This window comes from Gymnoscopelus microlampas, assembly GCF_963454915.1.
Source record: "Gymnoscopelus microlampas genome assembly, chromosome: 12".
NCBI classification, from domain to species: Eukaryota; Metazoa; Chordata; class Actinopteri; order Myctophiformes; family Myctophidae; genus Gymnoscopelus; species Gymnoscopelus microlampas.
The window spans coordinates 1,274,386-1,294,936 of NC_139949.1; the positions used below are offsets into that span (position 1 = coordinate 1,274,386).

Below are 20,551 nucleotides of genomic sequence, written 5' to 3' on the forward strand. Positions count from 1 at the left end.
AACCAGTGGTGTACAGAGATGTTATGGGTTTATCTCCCTGCCATGACCTGAAGGTGAACAAACAGATCGATATGTAGGTTTAGTGATACTGAGATGGTGGTAGACAACCACAGTCTGATACTGTTGTACTGGGAGCTGACCGCTACAACCGCAGTCTGTGTGTGTGTGTGTGTGTGTGTGTGTGTGTGTGTGTGTGTGTGTGTGTGTGTGTGTGTGTGTGTGTGTGTGTGTGTGTGTGTGTGTGTCTAATACACAAAGTATTTTGGATAAAAGTGTTATATAAATGCATTTACTATTTATCAACTGTAACATACCAGCTGTTTGAGGTGCTGTCAGACAGCACCATCTAGTGTCAAAAACACTGACCTACAACTTAAACACAAACACAAACACACACACACACACACACACACACACACACACACACACACACACACACACACACCTACAACTTAAACACACACAAAGTACTTAATTGTGGTTTCATTGAGTTCTTAAAGTATGTATGAATACATGAAAATATGAATTATGAGACTCAAGTTTAGATTTTAAAAGGTTATTATCTAAAAGAGCAAAATAGAAGGGTAAAAAAAGAACAATATATATTAGATGTGTTTATTGCGAGAAAGACTTCATAGCATCGCATGTAAAGATACCAAATATTGGTAAATAAATTGTATATAAAGCTGACTTTTCTATTTTCAGAATTTTAACAAGTTTTCAAATAACTTAAAAATGACAAAAATAGCTGATCCACATGCTCACACGCCATCGTGATTACTGAAAATATGAAACATTAAGATAGATTCAAATATATAAATCTGTTCATTAGAGACTAGAGCCAAATTCCAATACCCAAATCTCTGATCCCTCTCTCACTCCACACATTCCAGCTTAATTTAGATTTTAACCACTTTAACCATTATCTTATTGGCTATTCAAAAAATAGCAGATATACAATGCAAATCTTTGAATATATATATTTTGAAAGCAAACATTTGTAACTAAAATCTTTGCTTCTGGGGGTTCTACAAATGTCTTCTAAATCCTAACAGGTTTTTTTTGCTTATGTTTCTATATCAGTGGTTCTCAAACTTTTTCATGTCAAGGACCCCCAAAATTATATGTATTTGGACCCCCATGTCAAAATATTTCGTTCCAGGAACGACCCAGAAGCAAAGATTTGAGTTACAAATGTTCGCTTTAAAATATATATATATTCAAAGATTTGCACAAATGTTCACGATTTTTCAAAAATAGCATATCTACAAGCTCATAGCGTGGCACTCTGTGCTGCGCTATGAGCTTGTAGATCTGCTATTTTTGAATAGCCAAAGAAATCTCAAAATGACACAGTCTTAACACATCGGGTGCCAAACACGGTCTGAACCGTGTGTTTACATAGTGGCGGTTCCGCCGCTTCGGTGCCGAACACGGTCTGAACCGTGAGTTTAGTCTTTTTTTTTTTTTTTTTTTCTCCGCACGGGCGGGGCTAGAGCAGCTCTGGGAGCACCCATTGTAATCCTGCGAAGGAAGTGCCAGATCACTCACCGGAAAACACTTTTTTTTTTCCCCATCCGCTTCCTGTCTATTTCCTACTTTGAAACGCCTATATCTCCGAATCTGTTTCCTGTGGGGAAAACCGGTCATGCGCGATGCGCGATCCCCCCCCCCGTTGTAACTCGGCAGGGTAATGTTATGGTTCCAGCCTGTAGCCAGGCTCATGGCACAACATGAATCGATGCTTTTTTTTGCGTGGATTTGCTTGTAACGCACGCGGAAACTTTAAACAGCAAAGCGCAGTCAATGGGGAGAATGCTGGCACCCACGGTAAGTTGTTATGAAAAAATGCTGGTACCCGATGTGTTAATTGGTTAAGACACCAGATGAACATGAACACCTAACGCCTCTTCTTCTTCTTCTTTAGTCTTTAATCTCACCACTCTTCTTCTCTTTGCCAAATTCAATCACCAGTGGCTTCCCTAGCAACCGGTATCCATGGAGCAGCTGGAGGGCCTTCTGGGCTATGTGTACGTCTGCAAGGGCCAATCACAGGACACGTTACTGGAGAGGACCAATCACAAGACATGTTACATCCTCACTTGTGTGTGTGTGTGTGTGTGTGTGTGTGTGTGTGTGTGTGTGTGTGTGTGTGTGTGTGTGTGTGTGTGTGTGTGTGTGTGTGTGTGTGTGTGTGTGTGTGTGTGTGTGTGTGTGTGTGTGTGTGTGTGTGTGTGGTGTGTGTGCGGTTTCTGGAGGTTCTGACATGAAAAATATTTGTAGAGGCCTGCCATTTAACTGAAATATCAGATCTACAAGCTCCATTGTGAGCTTATAGATCAGCTATGTTAACTGAGATGAGATTAGAACTATCTTAAGAATGACAAAAATGCATAAATTAAATGGCAGCAATGACATTAAAAAAAAGCTAAAGCAATTGAGGAAGATGACAACCAGGCCTGGAATTTTCGTCATTTTAGGGGCAAGGCCACTTGGCCTTTGGTGTTGTACATTTTTTTAGGGCACAAATGTCAAATGCCAGGGCAGGAAGGCCATCAAATAAAACAATGATTATTAAGACCAAGGAAATAATGAATTTAACTTGAAGGTTAAGATTGATTCAATTTTAATATAGTACAAGAATAGTATAACTATCTGTGAAATATAACCCATTTATACACAGTCTAGACTTCACTGACTGTAGTCAGATTAGAGATTTTATGTATTTCCCCCACAATTATTTTCATCAAGAAATTGAACTTGCACAAATAATGACTTTAGTTGATTTTTCACTATTTGAAAATATTGTATTTCTTAATCATTAACAATTATAGCTTGTAGATTGGCTATTTCACAATTTTAAATGGTCTTTAAATAATAATTTTAAAAAAGGAACAGTTTTTCCACCTGTCAGCGACAATATATAGCCTATGTATGGTTCTGTATCAGTGTATGAGTCAGTTTTAGCAGATTTCATTCTAATTGGCTACTATGAATGCCTGTGAATTTCATGGGCCTGAGCAGATGTACAAGCTAATATATATATATATATATATATATATATATATATATATATATATAGCTAAAATCTTAAATGACACAGATATCCCGGTTTTAATGGGTAAAAAAATGGGGGTCCACGACACACACACACACACACACACACACGCACCACACACACCACACACACACGTGCCTTCCTGAAAGCACTGACATGTCTTGCACGTGCAGCCGTGTGAATACACTTTCAGTCTCTCAGATGCATGCTACACCGTGGCCGTGCAAGGACTCGGCGTACAGCTTCGCTCTGCGACGGCCGTGCTGCTGCTGCTGCAGCTGCGAGGTCGTTAGGGTTTGGGCTCGTTCGTTTTGTTTTCAATTTCACTTCAGTTTCAATCAGCTAGTTTCGTTTCTTTATCCTCTGCGAAAGAGATTCAAAAAAGGACAAACGCCCACTCAATCCGGTGACGCATCGCTGTCATTTTTAGATTTCTTTGGGCTATCAAAAAAATAGCAGATCTACAAGCTCGTAACGTGGCACCGAGTGCCGCGCTACGAGCTTGTAGATCAGCTATTTTTTGAAAAATCGTGAAAATGTGTGCAAATCTTTGAATATATATATTTTTTTCAAAGCGAACATTTGTAACTCCAATCGCTTCTCCCTGGAACACGATATTTTACTTTTTTTTAAAAATATATATTTAAAGATTTGCACACATTTTCACGACTTTAAAAAAAAAATAGCAGATCTACAAGCTCATAGTGCGGCACTCGGTGCCGAGCTATGAGCTTGTAGATCTGCTATTTTTGAATAGCCAAAGAAATCTAAATGTAATAAAAAACATACCATTAAGCCACCCAAGATAGTAGACATATACTGTATCTTATGAAATATTGTCAAAGACTAAAAACTTAGGACATTTTCTCTATTATCTTAGTTTGTTTTGGTTAGCCTTGGAAGCACACACACACACACACACACACACACACACACACACACACACACACACACACACACACACACACACACACACACACACACACACACACACACACACACACACACACACACACACACACACACACACACACACACACAGGGCAGTGTGTACCTGGCAGTGTAACAAAGGCGTGTCCCTTCATTCTGCCGGTGAGGAGGCGGTACACCACCGCTGGACCGCCTGCGGATTCGAACCGGGAGAAGAGCGCCACCAGCTGGGCCAACGATGCCTGTGCACTGACGTTCTTCACACACACAACCTACAGTGTGGAGAGACATAAACCTTTTGTTATTACTTATTTACGGGGTTTATTCAGTTTTTGTGTACATAACAAATGAGAACAGGGCATACATGGGCAACTGGCGGCCATGGGGCCACATGCGGCCCCCACCTTCACTTAATGCGGCCCACAGGTTAATATCGGAACACTGATATATTATTGATTTCAGCTGTTACAATTCCAAACATGCAAACATGACCCGCTTTAATTACTTCAGTATATATTAGTACCTTAACTCTTTTTCTACCATGGACGCGTTTTCGAGTCAATTTGTACTTAGCTTATTAATTGTTTAATGACTAGTATTACAATTCTATTGTCTTTTTTATGTCCAATGTATTTGTATTTATAAGTTCATAAAGTTAACATAAGTATAACTAAATGCATTTGAAATTAAATAAAGATTTTACTTTTCAGGATTCCAATTAAAAAAAAAGCAGATCTACAAGCTCAAAACTTGTTTTGAGCTTGTAGATCTGCTTTTTTTTTGTGCTATTTTTGAATCAGCTACTTTTGCCACTTTTGTGTGACATAGAATGGCGAAGTACAGCATTAATTTACGAAACAAGTTAAAATACGGAGATAAAGAGGTGTCTGCCCAACAGTATACGCTATGTGTCCCTCTGGAGTGAGTGTGGAAATATAGTGGCCCTCTCCATCATCAAAGTTGTATCACCCCTGCTCTAGGGGGTCCTCAGAGTTACAACAGTGTGGGGGAGGGCTACCATATCTTTGGGTTCACTTGAACCCTATTCTGGGGGTCACTTTGGCTGAAAATAGGCAGCAGATCTATTCTCTGCAAAAAGGTTTGGTGTAGAGCAGTGGTTCCAAAACTTTTTAGCTCAAGACCGTTTGCCCGGGACCCAAACAAGTGAAAATAACAGATCTACAAGCTCACATGGATATGCTATTTTCACTACTTCTTAAACATATATATATATTTTAATTATTTATGGGAAATTATTAGATTTTTTGATTTTATTCATGAAATACTTTTGGAAAATGTTGGAATTGTATTTAACACATCGGGTGCCAAACACGGTCTGAACCGTGTGTTTACATAGTGGCGGTTCCGAAGCTTCGGTGCCGAACACGGTCTGAACCGTGATTTCAGTCTTTTTGTTTTTTTCGTTTTTCTCCGCGCGGGCGGGGCTAGAGCAGCTCTGGGAGCACCCATTGTAATCCTGCGAAGGAAGTGCCAGATCGCTCACCGGAAACACTTTTTTCCCCCCATCCGGTTCCTGTCTATTTCCTACTTTGAAACGCCTATATCTCCGAATCTGTTTCCTGTGGGGAAAAACGGTCATGCGCGATGCGCGATTCCCCCCCCGTTGTAACTCGGCAGGGTAATGTTATGGTTCCAGCCTGTAGCCAGGCTCATGGCAGAACATGAATCGATGCTTTTTTTTGCGTGGATTTGCTTGTAACGCACGCGGAAACAACAAACAGCAAAGCGCAGTCAATGGGAGAATGCTGGCACCCACGGTAAGTTGTTATGAAAAAACACTGGCACCCGATGTGTTAATTGATGAAATGTTTTTGTTTAAACTTTTTTGAAATCTTTTGAGATACTTTTTTTTTTAATGTAGGAAACAAAGTATTTACTTGCGACCCATAAAAATTGGTCCGCGACCCAAACATGGGTCTCTGCCCACTCTTTGGGAAACAGTGGGCCGAGACAAGAGAAAAAAGAGCAGACCAAGTACAGAGTTTACAAAGTATTGAGGGTTTAAGTGGTTAAATGAATCCAACCTATTATTAGAAAAGAGCATGTGTAAACAAACAAACAAACAAAGACATGAATTGACACTACACTGATGATAGCACTGTCTCATTGGTGGGCTGTGGACAGTTCAATTGATCTTGTATTAACCCATTAAGACCGAGAATGCATCTGTGTAATTTTTTTGATTTTAGAAAAAAAAAGCATTGTTTTACACTTTTGCTATTCATAAAGTACCAGATCTACAAGCTCATACAAGCTTGTAGATCTGCTATGTTTTGAAAAATCCTGAACATGTGCGCAAATCTTTGCTTCTGAGGATTCTACAAATATCTTATAAATGCTAACAGTTTATTCTTTTTTTTAAACAAATGTTGCTATAATATGAGTGGTTCTCAAACTTTTTTCATGTCCAGGACAACCAAAAATTATATTTATTTGGCCACGGACCCCCATCTCGAAATATGTTGTTCCAGGTTAAAAATGTTCGCTTAAAAAAGATTTGCAGAAATGTTCACGATAAAAAAAAGAAAAGCAGATCTACAAGCTCATAGCGCGGCACTCAGTGGCGCGCTATGAGCTTGTAGATCTGCTATTTTTGAAAAGCCAAAGTATAAAATAATGGTTAATGTGGTTACACACATGCGTTCCCGGTCTTAATGGGTTAATATAATAAAATAAAATAAAAACCAACGAGACACAGAGTGAGTAGACATGAGCATTAATGAGCATTAGTGAGGACTAATTACGTATATGAAGATGAGGTTGAAAATGGGTGAAGTGCTCTTCATCCCAGTATGAATTAATCTAACCTTATAAATAAATCACTTAAAAATAAATTAATCTGACCTTATAAATGATAAATAAATAAATGATAGATTAATCTGACCTTAGACGGCTGGCCTGGGTCATAAGTCTTGAATCGCGGAATGCTTTTTATTTCTTCGTCACTCGATCTGTTTTTAACGATGTCCTCTTCCGTTATCGCCTCGATTTCTCCGCTAACCGCCAGCGGTCCGTCCGGCCCCGCCCTCCCCGCCACACGCAGGCTGCCCATTGGATGGCTGGCGTTGATCGTTTGCGGAGCGGCCGATCGCCGCCGCGCTACTGCGTCCCGAGCGTCCGATTGGTCCGAAACCCCCGGCCTCCTCTCCGATAGGCCGGGTAACCGCTCCGTCTCCCCTGGCGGTTCTTTTGATTGGTGCTCACCGAGGTCACGTGATTGGTCAGTGTCTTTTTTCTTGCCTTGTGATTGGCCGACGTTGTTCGGCGAGCTCTGTGATTGGACGGTGCGTTGTTTCTGGGAGTTTTGCGATTGGTCAAGGTGTTCACATGACCTCGGAGAGAGGGCAGCTTCTAATGGGTCGGTCTGTCTCTCTGAGTCTTGTGATTGGCCGTCTTTCCGCGGCGACAGGAGGTCTCTGTACACTGAGTCCAGAGGATCTGAGGATGGAGCCCCCTGGTGGTCAGCCTGTGCATCTACATCTGAAACACATTTAAGTTACAATATTCAATAAGTATACATATTCAATATAGAAACGCATAAAACATTCTATATATATATATATATATCTCTGCTGTCCAAATATGACCAAAAACAAAACAAAAAGTGGAGTTAGGAGGTTTTGTTCATCATTGATAAGAACAGCTGAATGGACCTCCAAGCTCACTATGAGGTTGGAGGTCAAAAGGGGGTGGAGCCTGGAGTCAGCAAAACCAGCCAACTCCACCTCCCTTTGGTGGAGTTAAGCTGGTTTAGCAGAAAGTTTGAGGATCCAATGGAGTTAGCTGGTTTTGTTCAGAAGCGCTTTTTAACCCATTAAGACCTGGAACTGTGTCATTTTTAGATTTGAGCTAAGAAAGCATTATTTTACACTTTGGGCTATTCAAAATTTAGCAGATCTACAAGCTCGTAGCGCGGCACTCGGTGCCCGCGCTACGAGCTTGTAGATCTGCTATTTTTGAAAAATCGTGAAAATGTGTGCACATCTTTGAATGTATACATTTTTAAAGCGAACATTTTTAACTCAAATCTTTGCTTTTGGGGGTCCCTGGAACAAAATATTTTGATGGGGGTCCAAATACATATCATTTTGGGGGTCCTTGACATGAAAAAGATTGAGCATCACTGATATAGAAACATACGTTTTTCAATAAACTGTTGAGATTTAGGAGACATGTAGAATCGGCTTCAGGTCTCAATGGGTTAATAATTTCAATTGGTTCAATATTTTTCTTTACCAACACACAGACGTAAATGGTGTTCAATAGCACTGATTTATGGGGAAAAAAATGCAAAAGCGTCAAAATGGAGTTAGCTGGTTTGTGCCTGACAGCAACGATATATTACATGTTTTACGGTACCTCTGTGGTAAAGCAGGTGGTATATATTACATGTTTTACGGTACCTCTGTGGTACAGCGCGGTGAGGAATCCAGGGTTGTCGGTTGAAGTTCCGTGGAACAGCGCCTGTTCGATCTCCATCTCCCGCCTGCTCATTGGTCGACTGGCTGCAAAGCGCTGGGGGCGGGACAGAAGCTCCGCCCTGGCGGCAATCTTGTCTTTGATGACCTGCAGACGCTGCTGTTTGGCAGATGGAGACACCTGCACACGCAAACACACACGCACACACACGCACGCACACACACACACGCACACGCACACACACACACACACACACACACACACACACACACACACACACACACACACACACACACGCACGCACGTACGGTTGACAGGATACATTTTGGAATGTTAGCGGCAATGATTTTAAAGGCCACAGAAATCATTAAATGGATACATTTTTCAATACATTATATTACTAAGACAGCATTTAACCCATTAAGACCGGGGACGCATCTGTTTTTACATTTCTTTGGCTATTCAAAAATAGCAGATATACAAGCTCATAGCGCGGCACCGAGTACCACTATGAGCTTGTAGGTCTGCTATTTTTGAAAAATCATAACGAAGCAGATAGACAGACAGCCTGCCTCTGATGAGACAGTGTTGGAGTAGTCTCGCGTGGCCAGACTGTTGCCTCCCACAATTTACAAATGTTTCCGGCATACAGTCTGGGACTCGGAAGCTCTGATCATGCTTAAGGGGAAAGCGGAAGCCCCTCCCCTACCCACTTCCGTTTTAGCATTGTGCAGTGGCGCAAAGGAGTCCGACTGGAATCACAACAAATGTTAAATAATATAAATATGACATATATATGAATATATATATACAAATATATATATATATGTATCATATATGATACATATATGAATATAATGATAAACAATCCTCGCACAAATAACATGAATCTACCTATGACTCTATGCTTCCGCCTCGGTTCTGTTTCCACTGGGACTACAGGTCCGCGGGCACCGCGTCGTGATTGGTCGAATGTCTTTCCGGTCTGAACAACTTCCGTTAAGCAGCTTTCGGGAAGTGGAGTTCCAGACTCTATATAGCATTCAGAGATTGTGGAATAGTTGTCTGGTGACGCGAGACTAGTGTTGGAGCTACAGTAGGCTAAATAAAGTTAACAGGCTTTCGGGAGGGAGGCTAAATGTTTTCTACTGCCGTGTGGATTACCATGTGTCTGCATCAACTACAGACACAGACACATTGTTCTTCATGAATAGCCAATATTTAATGAAGAGGAAAAGGCTGCTAATGCTGTTCATAAAAATGTTGGGCTCGCGGGCCGGGCCAGGCCGAGTTTGTCACATATTTCTCGGGCTTTGGGCCGGGCTCGGGCCCAACTTTTGTCGGGCCGGGCTGGGCCGGGCTCAAAGTTTTAGGCCCGATTAAAGCTCTACCAGCGGCATCCGACGAGAGGCTGCTAGCCTCGCCCTGGCAAGAAAAGCCCAGAAACATGACTGGCATATCCTGCATGACACCACTACAAATGTGTTGCCTCCAAACCATATAGACCGTAAAAAGATATGGACAGCGTCACGCCATTGGTTTCTACAGACCGTAAATGAAGCCTATTTTGCAGCGATTTCAAATGTGCCATCTTTCTATATCCGGTTGATAGCCGGTCCGAAATGCTAATGGAAATGAATGCTATTGGCTGAAACCTCAGCGAGGGCGGGTCACTGGCATTGGGCGAGTTAATTAATGTGTATACTCTGGCAGTTAAAGAGTTAAGGTAATACAATCATGTGTAAAGTTCGGCAAAAAACCCATCCGCTTGAACAGAGCCTAATTGCTTCTGCAACCAGCAGCGGTGAAACAGCGAGACTACAGACCATTCATATGAACTGTCACAATAGGCTCTATGCACAGCAGCCATATTATCACTTCCTTCCCAGGTGTTACCAATGATACTAATGAAGGCTCTGTTCCATTTAGTGTAGCACAGTGGTTTCCACGACCCCCATAACTCCATAAAACCAAATGGACCCGTAACACCTGTAAGGGGTCATTTGGAAGCCCATGAGGGTCCCTGGACCCCAACTGTAGACCCACTGGTGTAACAGAGTGTTTCCAGTGAGCCAACAATCACACTATCAGCAACCCTGACTCTGTTTGACCAGAATGGAACAGAGACTTCATTAGTATCATTGGCAACACCTGTGAATTTCTTCACAATCGCTTCAAATATGGCTGCTGTGCATAGAGCCTCTTCCTATATAGCCTAAATGTACATGCTTCAAACAGACTCAAGTCCCGCCACCCATAGGGTTTAGGGTTGTACCTTGTCTGTGGAGGCGGGTGCATCTCTGCTGGACCACAGCTGGATCTCCGTGTCCGTCAGTCCCAGCTCCCTCAGCCCGTCCAGGTCCTTCTGTCCGTCCTGCAGAGCCTGGAACTGGGACAAGCTTCGAACTCCGGCAGCCTGCTCCCCGAACGGCCTGTAGAGAGAGGCCGGGGCGAAGCACTGACGCTTTGCTACACACCTGTAGAAAACGTAACAGACAGCACGCAACATTACACAACATAAACATAACAACAGTAGTGTAAAGTAGCTAAGTACAATTACTCAAGTACTGTACTTAAGTACAAGCTTGTACTTTTACTTTACTGGAGTATTTCCAATTGTCTATACGTTTACTTTTACTCCGCTACATCTCATCGCAAATATTGTACTTTTACTCCACTACAATTATTTGAAAACTTTAGTTACTAGTTATTCAATTTTTACATTATCTACAAGCTCACCTATTTTTGGCATGCAGCTAAGTGAGAATCTGCCATTTCGATGCCATCACAGCCCGGGCCCGCCAAAAATAAATCAACTTTAGATTTAGTCGACTAAAATCTTATGATATTTTGTCAACTAAAACTAAACTAACAGTAAAACATTTCAGACGACTAAAATATGACTAAAACTAAACAGAATTTTATTCAAAAGACTGTCAAAATCAACACTAGTCCCAAGTAGCCACACGAACAAAGGTTAAACTTGCAAAAAGAGTAAACATATTTATTCTCAAAAATAAGGATGTAACAACATAGTAATAACAATGAATAAGGTAATTAACACAACGTTTATTTCAAAAATAAGAGCTGAGTCATAACTGAGGACGAATAGACAAACAAACCAAAACAGAGCTAACTTGAAATGAATACCTCTTGCTTACCAAAACATAACCAAAATACATCAGACGGCTCTAACGTAACATACTATCTCAAAAATCTAAATCACACTGTAACAGAGAGGACCTCTGTTACTATCACTTTAGTATTTGCACGGCATAATTTGCACATTGTAGTTTGCACAAAGGAATGCAGTCATTTTATTGTTGATTACATTTAACTGAACATTTGAGTTGTGTCCTGTCCAGCTGAGCTGGCCACTCAGCTAACTAGTTCACCTATGGAGACAACATGTTTGGTGATATCTGGCAAGTGCAATTGGTGTAATATGAGTGCAATAGAGACTACGTGGAATGTGTGAGAGGTGCAATATGGGTAATGCTGCTGAGTAATGATTGAAAGCTTAACATGTTAGTGGAGTCACAAATGGAGGTTCCGTGACCATCCTTTGGCAAGGATGGTTTGACGATTGATTTGACCTCTATGGACCCTTTAAAAAAGATTTAGCCCCCAGGTCCCTCCCAAAAATCCCGGCATTTTTTGCTAGACAGCCAAATTCAAAATGGCGCCCGGCGCCGTCTCTAAAAATTTACTTTTGATCTGGATGACCTAGAATCATGTATGAAGGCACTTTTCCATACAAGTCAACCATGAGGATTCCAAATCTGACACAATTTTAATTGTAAGACCTCGTTTTGACTCCGAAATTCAAGATGGCCGACATCCAGTAGAGTAAAAACTTATACCCAGGGGGCAAAGGGGGGTATGCTGCATTTGCCCTGCCATAAAAGGTTGGCCACCAGAAATAATATCTATGACCCAGTAGGATCACAACCTATATGGACAACAAGGTCACCTTGCTGCTGGAAATCCAATATGGCCGCCTCAATATTATCAGAAAATAGCTTTGGCAATAACTTTTGAACCAGATGGGCTAGAAATAAAAACTTGGTGTCTATTTCATGGTTTCAGAGCATGAGAAACTCAATGGAATACTTATCTTTATGATTGGGTGTGTCTGGACCTTTCATTTGCATATTTCCAAGATGGACGCCACGCGAAAATGAGTTTTACTATGACTTTTACAGTGACAGCTGACTGTTATGGCAAAAAGTCTGCTTTTTAAGTAACATGAACACATTTGGTCAGTTTGAGCTTTAATTTATATGTTGTTAATATGGCAGACCCACACCATGAGTCTGGTCAGAGTCGTGTAATCCGGGATGCAGAGATGGTAGTCAAGGCAGCAGTGGGGACATAGATTGGTGAAGCAATCGGAGGACGCGCCTGCTCCGGGCGCCTGGGTTTGGATCCGCCCTTCGAGACCATGGATTGCTCTCGTTCTCTCAGTCTACTGTCCAGTGAACAGAAGAAGACAAGCATAATGAAGCTTAACACTTTCTACACTCAAAACACAAAATCTAAAAAATCTAAGGGGAAAACCTCAGCACCTGGCAAGAGCAATGAAATCACTGCCCTCCTGCGCATGTGGTGGAGAACTCAACCTTGTTGACTTTATAGGCAACCACGAGTGCAGTGACTTCCCCCCTTCCCTCTTCCAGGAAGATGGCAGGATGAGAACAGGTACCAAGGCAAGCCTTGTTAAGGTCCTGAAAGAGGAGACCAAAGTTGCATGCATCCCTGACCTGCCTACAGAAGACATAAAAACAGCAGTAGTTATTGATGCCATGTATGCCATGCGCCATTGGTCGTTCCTGAAAGGTGAAGCATTTGGAACAATCGCTGAACGATACCAACGTCTGCTGTTGAATGATGTGCCTGCTGGCACAGAGATCATTCACTTCTGTTTTGACCGGTACAGTGGACCTAGTCTTAAGACAGCTGAGCAAGAACACAGATATGCTTGACCAAAACCTACCAAAGAATATGAAGTTAGTATGCATTACACAGCTCCAGATCCTCAGGAGTTTTTTGCTGTGTCAGCTAACAAGGCAAACCTATTGAGTTTCCTCTGTGACGAATGGTGTGAAAATGAGAAACTTAAGTCAGCCCTTGGTCCAACACATCTTTACCTGGGTGGGGGGTTTAAAGAAGAGACAAGGAGTGTGGTGATCAAGGAGGGGTCTATTGAAGATGTCCCTGCACTAGAATCCACACAACAGGAGGCTGATACAAGAATAATACTCCACACCCTGTACAGTGTCCAGAATGACAAAGTTGACAGAGTTGTCATCCATGCCAATGACACAGACATCATCATCATGTGCCTTTACAATGCAGCAACCCATCTCAGATGCCTTCCAGAGCTGTGGGTGAGAACAGAGCAAAATTCATACCTTCCTATCCATCAAATGGTATCAGCACTGGGGCTCGCACAGTGTCGTGCCCTGCCCTTTATCCATAGTTTAAGTGGCAGAGATACTGTACCACCAGCTATCCCTTCTTCACTGGGAAGAAGGCATGGTTCAAGGCCATCATGCGTCTGGATCTCTGCACTTGAGGAGTTTGGTGAAAACTCTTATGATTCCCTCTCAGATGACGTCCATCAATAAGGCACGAGACCTCACAATTGCTGTATATACATCCAAAGCGGACCACCAGGAGGATTTTGACCTGAGTAAGCTTAGAGTGTACAAGTTCCTCAATAATAGATCAACCCTCTTAAAGCTGCTGCCCCCGACAGAGAATGCCTTTGACCTGCACCTGAGAAGAGCTGTTCTAGCAACCATAATAGATAAATGTGCACATATCGCCAAGCCGGATATTCCTTCTTTCACAGAGTATGGATGGTCTCTCAGTGCTAGCAATGCAGTCCCCCTTGCATCTACCGAGCCAGCCTGACCTGTGTCAATGAACAAGGCAATATCATGCAGCTGTATCAAAGGCTGCCAGAAAAACTGTTCCCGTGCAAAGAAGGCAATTCCATGCTACTTAGGATGCCGTTGCCAGGGACTAGAGACATGATGCAGCAAGATCAGTGCAACACATGACAACAGTGACAGTGAATAGCATTGTACCATAGTATCATTGGCTTTAGAAGCAGGCAAGACAGCACCATAGAGGTCAAAATGAACCTTTTGTAGGCAACCTCAACTCCGCCTTTACTCTATTTGTCACTAAGTACTCTATCTTTTGTTATGTTACTTGAATGCATACCACTATGTTAATTTGTATAGCCCTAAAGTTGAAGTTTTTGGCAAGTCTTGGAGTGTGCATGTGTCTGTTTATATTGTATTTAGTTTATTAAAATGATACATAAGATACATTGTGGGCTTTTTCTCCGATTTTTCTCTGCAATCATCCCCACAACTATAGATCTATAAATCAATCAATCTGAGGGAAAATGTAATACCATACATTATTTATGACTGCAGCCATATTGACAACATATAAATTAAAGCTCAAACTGACCAAATGTGTTCATATTGCTTAAAAAGCAGACTTTTTGCCATAACAGCCAGCTGTCACTGTAAAAGTCATAGTAAAACTCATTTTCGCGTGGCGTCCATCTTGGAAATATGCAAATGAAAGGTCCAGACACACCCAATCATAAAGATAAGTATTCCATTGAGTTTCTCATGCTCTGAAACCATGAAATAGACACCAAGTTTTTATTTCTAGCCCATCTGGTTCAAAAATTGCCAAAGCTATTTTCTGATAATATTGAGGCGGCCATATTGGATTTCCAGCAGCAAGGTGACCTTGTTGTCCATATAGGTTGTGATCCTACTGGGTCATAGATATTATTTCTGGTGGTCAACCTTTTATGGCAGGGCAAATGCAGCATACCCCCCTTTGCCCCCTGGGTATAAGTTTTTACTCTACTGGATGTCGGCCATCTTGAATTTCGGAGTCAAAACGAGGTCTTACAATTAAAATTGTGTCAGATTTGGAATCCTCATGGTTGACTTGTATGGAAAAGTGCCTTCATACATGATTCTAGGTCATCCAGATCAAAAGTTAATTTTTAGAGACGGCGCCGGGCGCCATTTTGAATTTGGCTGTCTAGCTAAAAATGCCGGGGATTTTGGGGAGGGACCTGGGGGCTAAATCTTTTTTAAAGGGTCCATAGAGGTCAAATCAATCGTCAAACCATCCTTGCCAAAGGATGGTCACGGAACCTCCATTTGTGACTCCACTATGTACCAAAGTGGGCTGTTCTGTTTGCCAGTGTAATTGGGCTGGATCAAGTCAGAAGGGCAGAGGGGGTTGTGATGTGTTTTAGAGTTGCTTATGGTTGTAGAAGAGGGGAAAGAGTATTTTGTAGTTCAGTCAGTTTTAATATACTTGTGGGGGTGAAGGGTATTTAAGTGTTTATGGTGTTTATTTATGTATTGTATGTCTATGTAATGCTCTGAGTTAGAACACCCCTTATAATGGTATAGTCCAGGCTGGCTCATTAGCTCAGCTGAGCATAAAAGGCAGTCACTTGCCACTATTGAGAGAGGTCTGTTGAGAGTGAAGAGCTACTGTGGTGTCCTTGTTCCTGTATGTATTTTCTGGGTGAATAAATACACCTTTTGTTGCAACCTAGTACCTGGCTCTGTACTGATTTCCAGCCGCTAAATGGCACACTCTCACACACACTATCAAAAAACCAATAGCTAACTGAACAATCAAAGGTCGGGTGGTGGCCGGTTGGGAGAGGAGGAAGACGGGAGATAACCCCTGCGCGCGTCACTGGCAGTTTGATTGATTGATTGAATTTTTTATTAGGCAAAAGAATGTAAAACAACACAGTTACATTTATAATACTTTTGTCTAAAAGCTCCGACCAAAAAAGTCCTTGAGGACTTGTTTCCGTTGGGGTCCTTGAATTAATTTCATAGACATATATAGTAGCAACCAAACAGTTCAAATCAACATGAAACTACAGAGAAAAAATACCACTATGTACAAAAAAAAGCATGACAAATAAAAAATATATATAGGGGGGTCGTCTGTCTACCGGGAAACTGGTCTCTCCTCTTATGGCCTCCAGAAAGATGAGTTTTTAGGGCTGTTTTGAATGGGCCCAGTGAACTGCATTTTTTGAGGGATGGGGTTAGACTATTCCATACCTTGGTGGCCGTGCTGTAGAAGGAGAATTTGCCCATGTTTGTTTTATGGGTGGGTGGTACCAGATTGTTGTTTACGCTCCCTCTAGTTTCGTGACTGTGGGTGTCATTAACTTTTTGGAGGTATTTATACAGATATGCGGGTATAGGGGGCATTTCGGGCAAATCTGCATTTACAATTTTGAAGACCAGTCCCATTTTTAGTTGTTTAACCCTGTCTTCCACCCAGTGGAAGTGTTTCCAGGTTTTGCAAGAGAAATAAGCAAGTTAATAGAAACGACAGGCTTTCTTGTCGTTACAAAATGCACAGAAATCGATGCCTCTTACTCATTTTGCGGGACGTTGAAACAGTTCCCCATTTATTTTTTAGAGTGTAAGGTATCCAAACTTTTTGGACAGATTTAGAATAATAAAAAAGAGAAAAAATAAAGTAGTAATGTCCTAGTTAAAGGAGAATTCCTGTCATTTTAAGTGTTATGTTTGATGTGTGTCAAATCACTTACCAACGTAGGAATGAAAATCGCGTAACTCCACAGAGCCCCCTATCGACCCCCACCGTTGTCATTATAGGAGGATATAGGATAGCCCAAATTCGCCTAGTTTAACCAATGCAAAGTCTGTTTTTTTGCTTCTAGTACTCATTGTTGAGTCCCATGATAATGTAACAGGCGCTAAAACTCCCGACAAGCTAACGGCTAATAACAGAACGAGCTAATGCTGGTTGCTGGTTTCTCTCCCGACCTGGCAACCTGGGGCTGCCATGCAGAGAGATAAGCAGCCCCAGCGTTAGCTCGTTTGTTAAGTGATTTGACACACATCAAACATAACACTTAAAATGACCGGAATTCTCCTTTAATGATCATGTTGCTGTTCACCTGTTGACGTCTATGTCCGTGTTGAGTTGCCGTAGCAACAGACTGTGCAGTTGTCTCTGTCCCTCCGTCTCCTGGTCCTCCAGGACCGGACCATCCTCACAGGACGGACGACTCACACTGTTTACACAGACACAGACACACACACACACACACACACACACACACACACACACACACACACACACACACACACACACACACACACACAGGACATCAACATTTTAGGACAGTGATTTCATGAATGGCTTTTTTTTGGTTCGTATTGCCATTTTTAACCATGAGGCTGAAGCCGAAAAACAGCAGATCTACAGGCCCACAACGCATCGTGCTGCGATGCGTGCGTTGTGGCAGTTTTTCGGTGCACGCACGGCACCAGAGCACCAGAGCAACTAAAGTGTAAATCAGGTATAACACTTGTCTCTGATCCCTAAACCTAATTTCTAAATGTCTAATCCTAACACTAACGTAATCCTAGCTCTATAAGGGAGAAAAAGAGGTTTCGCATCAACTATGGGTTTTCTCAGTGGAGTGCTAGACCCAAAGTCCAGTATACACATCAAAAGAAGGAACAAAAAAAAATCCTAAAAGGGTAGCACATCCAAAAATACAATTCAATGGAGGACAAAGCACTCACATTTCCACTTTTTTTATTGGCACACCAATAAAATGAACGCTTGTGCGTTTCGGCTATGAGCCTTCCCCAGAGCAATCCTAATTCTAATTGTAAACGTATCTTTAAACATTTTTTTTTTTACCATAAAACTACCATTTATCTTGTGAGGACCAGGAAAATGGGTCCTCACAAACGTCCATTTACAATACCGTCACCTTCTTAAACTAATGGCCTATTAAGTCATTTTTTCAGCTCCTTTTTTCAAGTCAGCTCCTCATGACACTGGCCACCTCTGGTAAAATCGCCTCTCCTAATTGAAAAGGATCATGCTGTTCACTCCCCTTTTAGTATAGTGGTCTATCTCCCTAGTGTGACTTGGACCAAAATAGGCATTTTTTTTGGCCTAAGTCACATATTTTTGTGACTTAGGCCTAACAAATGGCCTAAGTCTGGAGTAAATCAGTAAATAATTTGGCCTAAGTCCGGTTTAATCCTATTCAAACCTATTTAATGTCTTATGTTACATAACTGACAGACAGTGTTATTTTTATGTTAATAGTCATAATTTGTTGTAAACGTTGGGTGAAATGATTAAGAAATATCATATAGTTTTGTTTTGGATCAGTTTTTTATCTTTTCTGAAAAACTTACAAAAAAATAAAATAAATACTTTGGCCATTAGTTTAGGAAGGTGATGATATTCTACTATACTTATATATATACTTATATATATACTTATATAATAGTATAGTCACACACACACACACACACACACACACACACACACACACACACACACACACACACACACACACACACACACACACACACACACACACGCGTTACAAAGTGATGCGCTGATGAGAATTACAAGCCAACAGTCAAAGCATTCTTCATTCACTCACTACTTCTCAAAGTGGGGTCCAGGCGTCCTTGGGGGAGGCTGCAGGGGGTCCCCAGCAAAATGAGGAACAGTTTGAACACTTAAGCACTATTTCAAAACTAGCAAAAGAAATAGCCGATCTACAAGCTTGTAGATTGTCCCTAGTTTCATTTATTTTGACCTATGAGAAACAAACAGTGACACCAGGTGTAAAGTGGTTCATTTCAGCAGTTTAGCAGGTCAATATGTCGATAGTGATCAGGTATCAGGGATCAAATCGACAGGAAGTGATGCCCACAACCCCCTAGGAAACTTGTGGATAGGGTTACCTGGTTACTAGTCTCGCGTGGCCAGACTGTTGCCTCCCACAATTTACAAATGTTTCCGACATACATTCAGAGATTGTGGAATAGTAGTCTGGTGACGCGAGACTACCTGGTTACAGAATATTTTCATATGGGGGGGTCTGCAGTACTTTGCGGGGGTCGGGTTGAGAAGTACACACACACACACACACACACACACACACACACACACACACACACACACACACACCTACAACTAAAGAACTTAATAGAATGGATGTTTTGTGCAAAGCATTGTGGGTGAAGTCAGGAGACAATGTGTGTTAATGACTCATTACAATAACAAAGATCTCTCTCTCTCTCTCTCTCTCTCTCTCTCTCTCTCTCTCTCTCTCTCTCTCTCTCTCTCTCTCTCTCTCTCTCTCTCTCTCTCTCTCTCTCTCACACACAAAATTTCATTTCCAGAGACTAGGTTGATTTGATCTCATATAAAGTTTAGATGAGATATAAGATGAACTGAAATTAAATGCTTTTTAATCTAAATGGCAATTATTCTGATAATAATAATAATAATAATAATAATAAAATAATTATTTCCAATTTCCAATACTTTTACTTCTACTCCACTACATCTCAGAGGCAAATATTGTACTTTTACTCCACAACAATTATTTGAAAGCTTTAGTTATAGTTACTTTACAGATATAAATTATTACATTATAAAACATGCATTAACCACTTAAGCCCTATTTTATACCTAGGCTATTACTTTTCCACCACTGGTTATTGGAAGCATTAGCATCATCATTCATTAGTTTAGCGTTATCTGTGTTTCTGGTCAAAATAAGTAGCAAACAAGGTGATTCAACCGTTAAAAAATACGAATAATTTAATGTTTCGAATCATATCATCATATCATCTGACTGGAGTGTTTAAAACAACGGTATTACATTCATTATTGACTTTATGTGGAAATATTAACGTGAGCTAGAAACGGTTTGTTTACCGTCGCATGATGAGCCCTCCTTTTAACGGTTATTTTACTTCCTGTTTCCGGTACGTGGAATTGTGGGAACTGTAGTCAGATAGGCTCTATTCACAGCAGCCATCACTTCCTTCCCAGGTGTTATATTACCAATGATACTAATGAAGGCTCTCTTCCATTTAGTCTAGCACAGTGGTTTCCACGACCCCCATAACTCTGAGAGTGTACAAACCAAATGGACCAAATGTATCATTGGTAACACCTGTGAATGTCTTCATAATATGGCTGCTGTGAATAGAGCCTATTACGCACGCAAGCTGGTCGCGT

The 20,551-nt window shown here is 41.4% G+C and overlaps 1 protein-coding gene across 2 annotated transcripts; it reads right to left on the minus strand.

The window, feature by feature from the left end:
* Positions 1 to 605: 605 nt before the first annotated feature.
* rbm41 (RNA binding motif protein 41) lies at positions 606 to 20,254 on the minus strand. Of its 2 annotated transcripts, none has more exons than XM_084074692.1 (7): positions 20,246 to 20,254; positions 17,439 to 17,555; positions 10,704 to 10,905; positions 8,413 to 8,608; positions 6,894 to 7,489; positions 4,113 to 4,260; positions 606 to 2,036 (listed from the first exon to the last, which is right to left on the minus strand). In XM_084074692.1, exons 1-7 carry the CDS (start codon positions 20,251 to 20,253, stop codon positions 1,924 to 1,926), a joined length of 1,380 nt encoding a protein of 459 aa, XP_083930818.1. In that variant the 5' UTR covers position 20,254; the 3' UTR covers positions 606 to 1,923. The 2 variants fall into 2 exon arrangements, with proteins under 2 accessions (XP_083930818.1, XP_083930819.1); XM_084074693.1 differs by having other exon boundaries at positions 606 to 2,064.
* Positions 20,255 to 20,551: the final 297 nt, after the last annotated feature.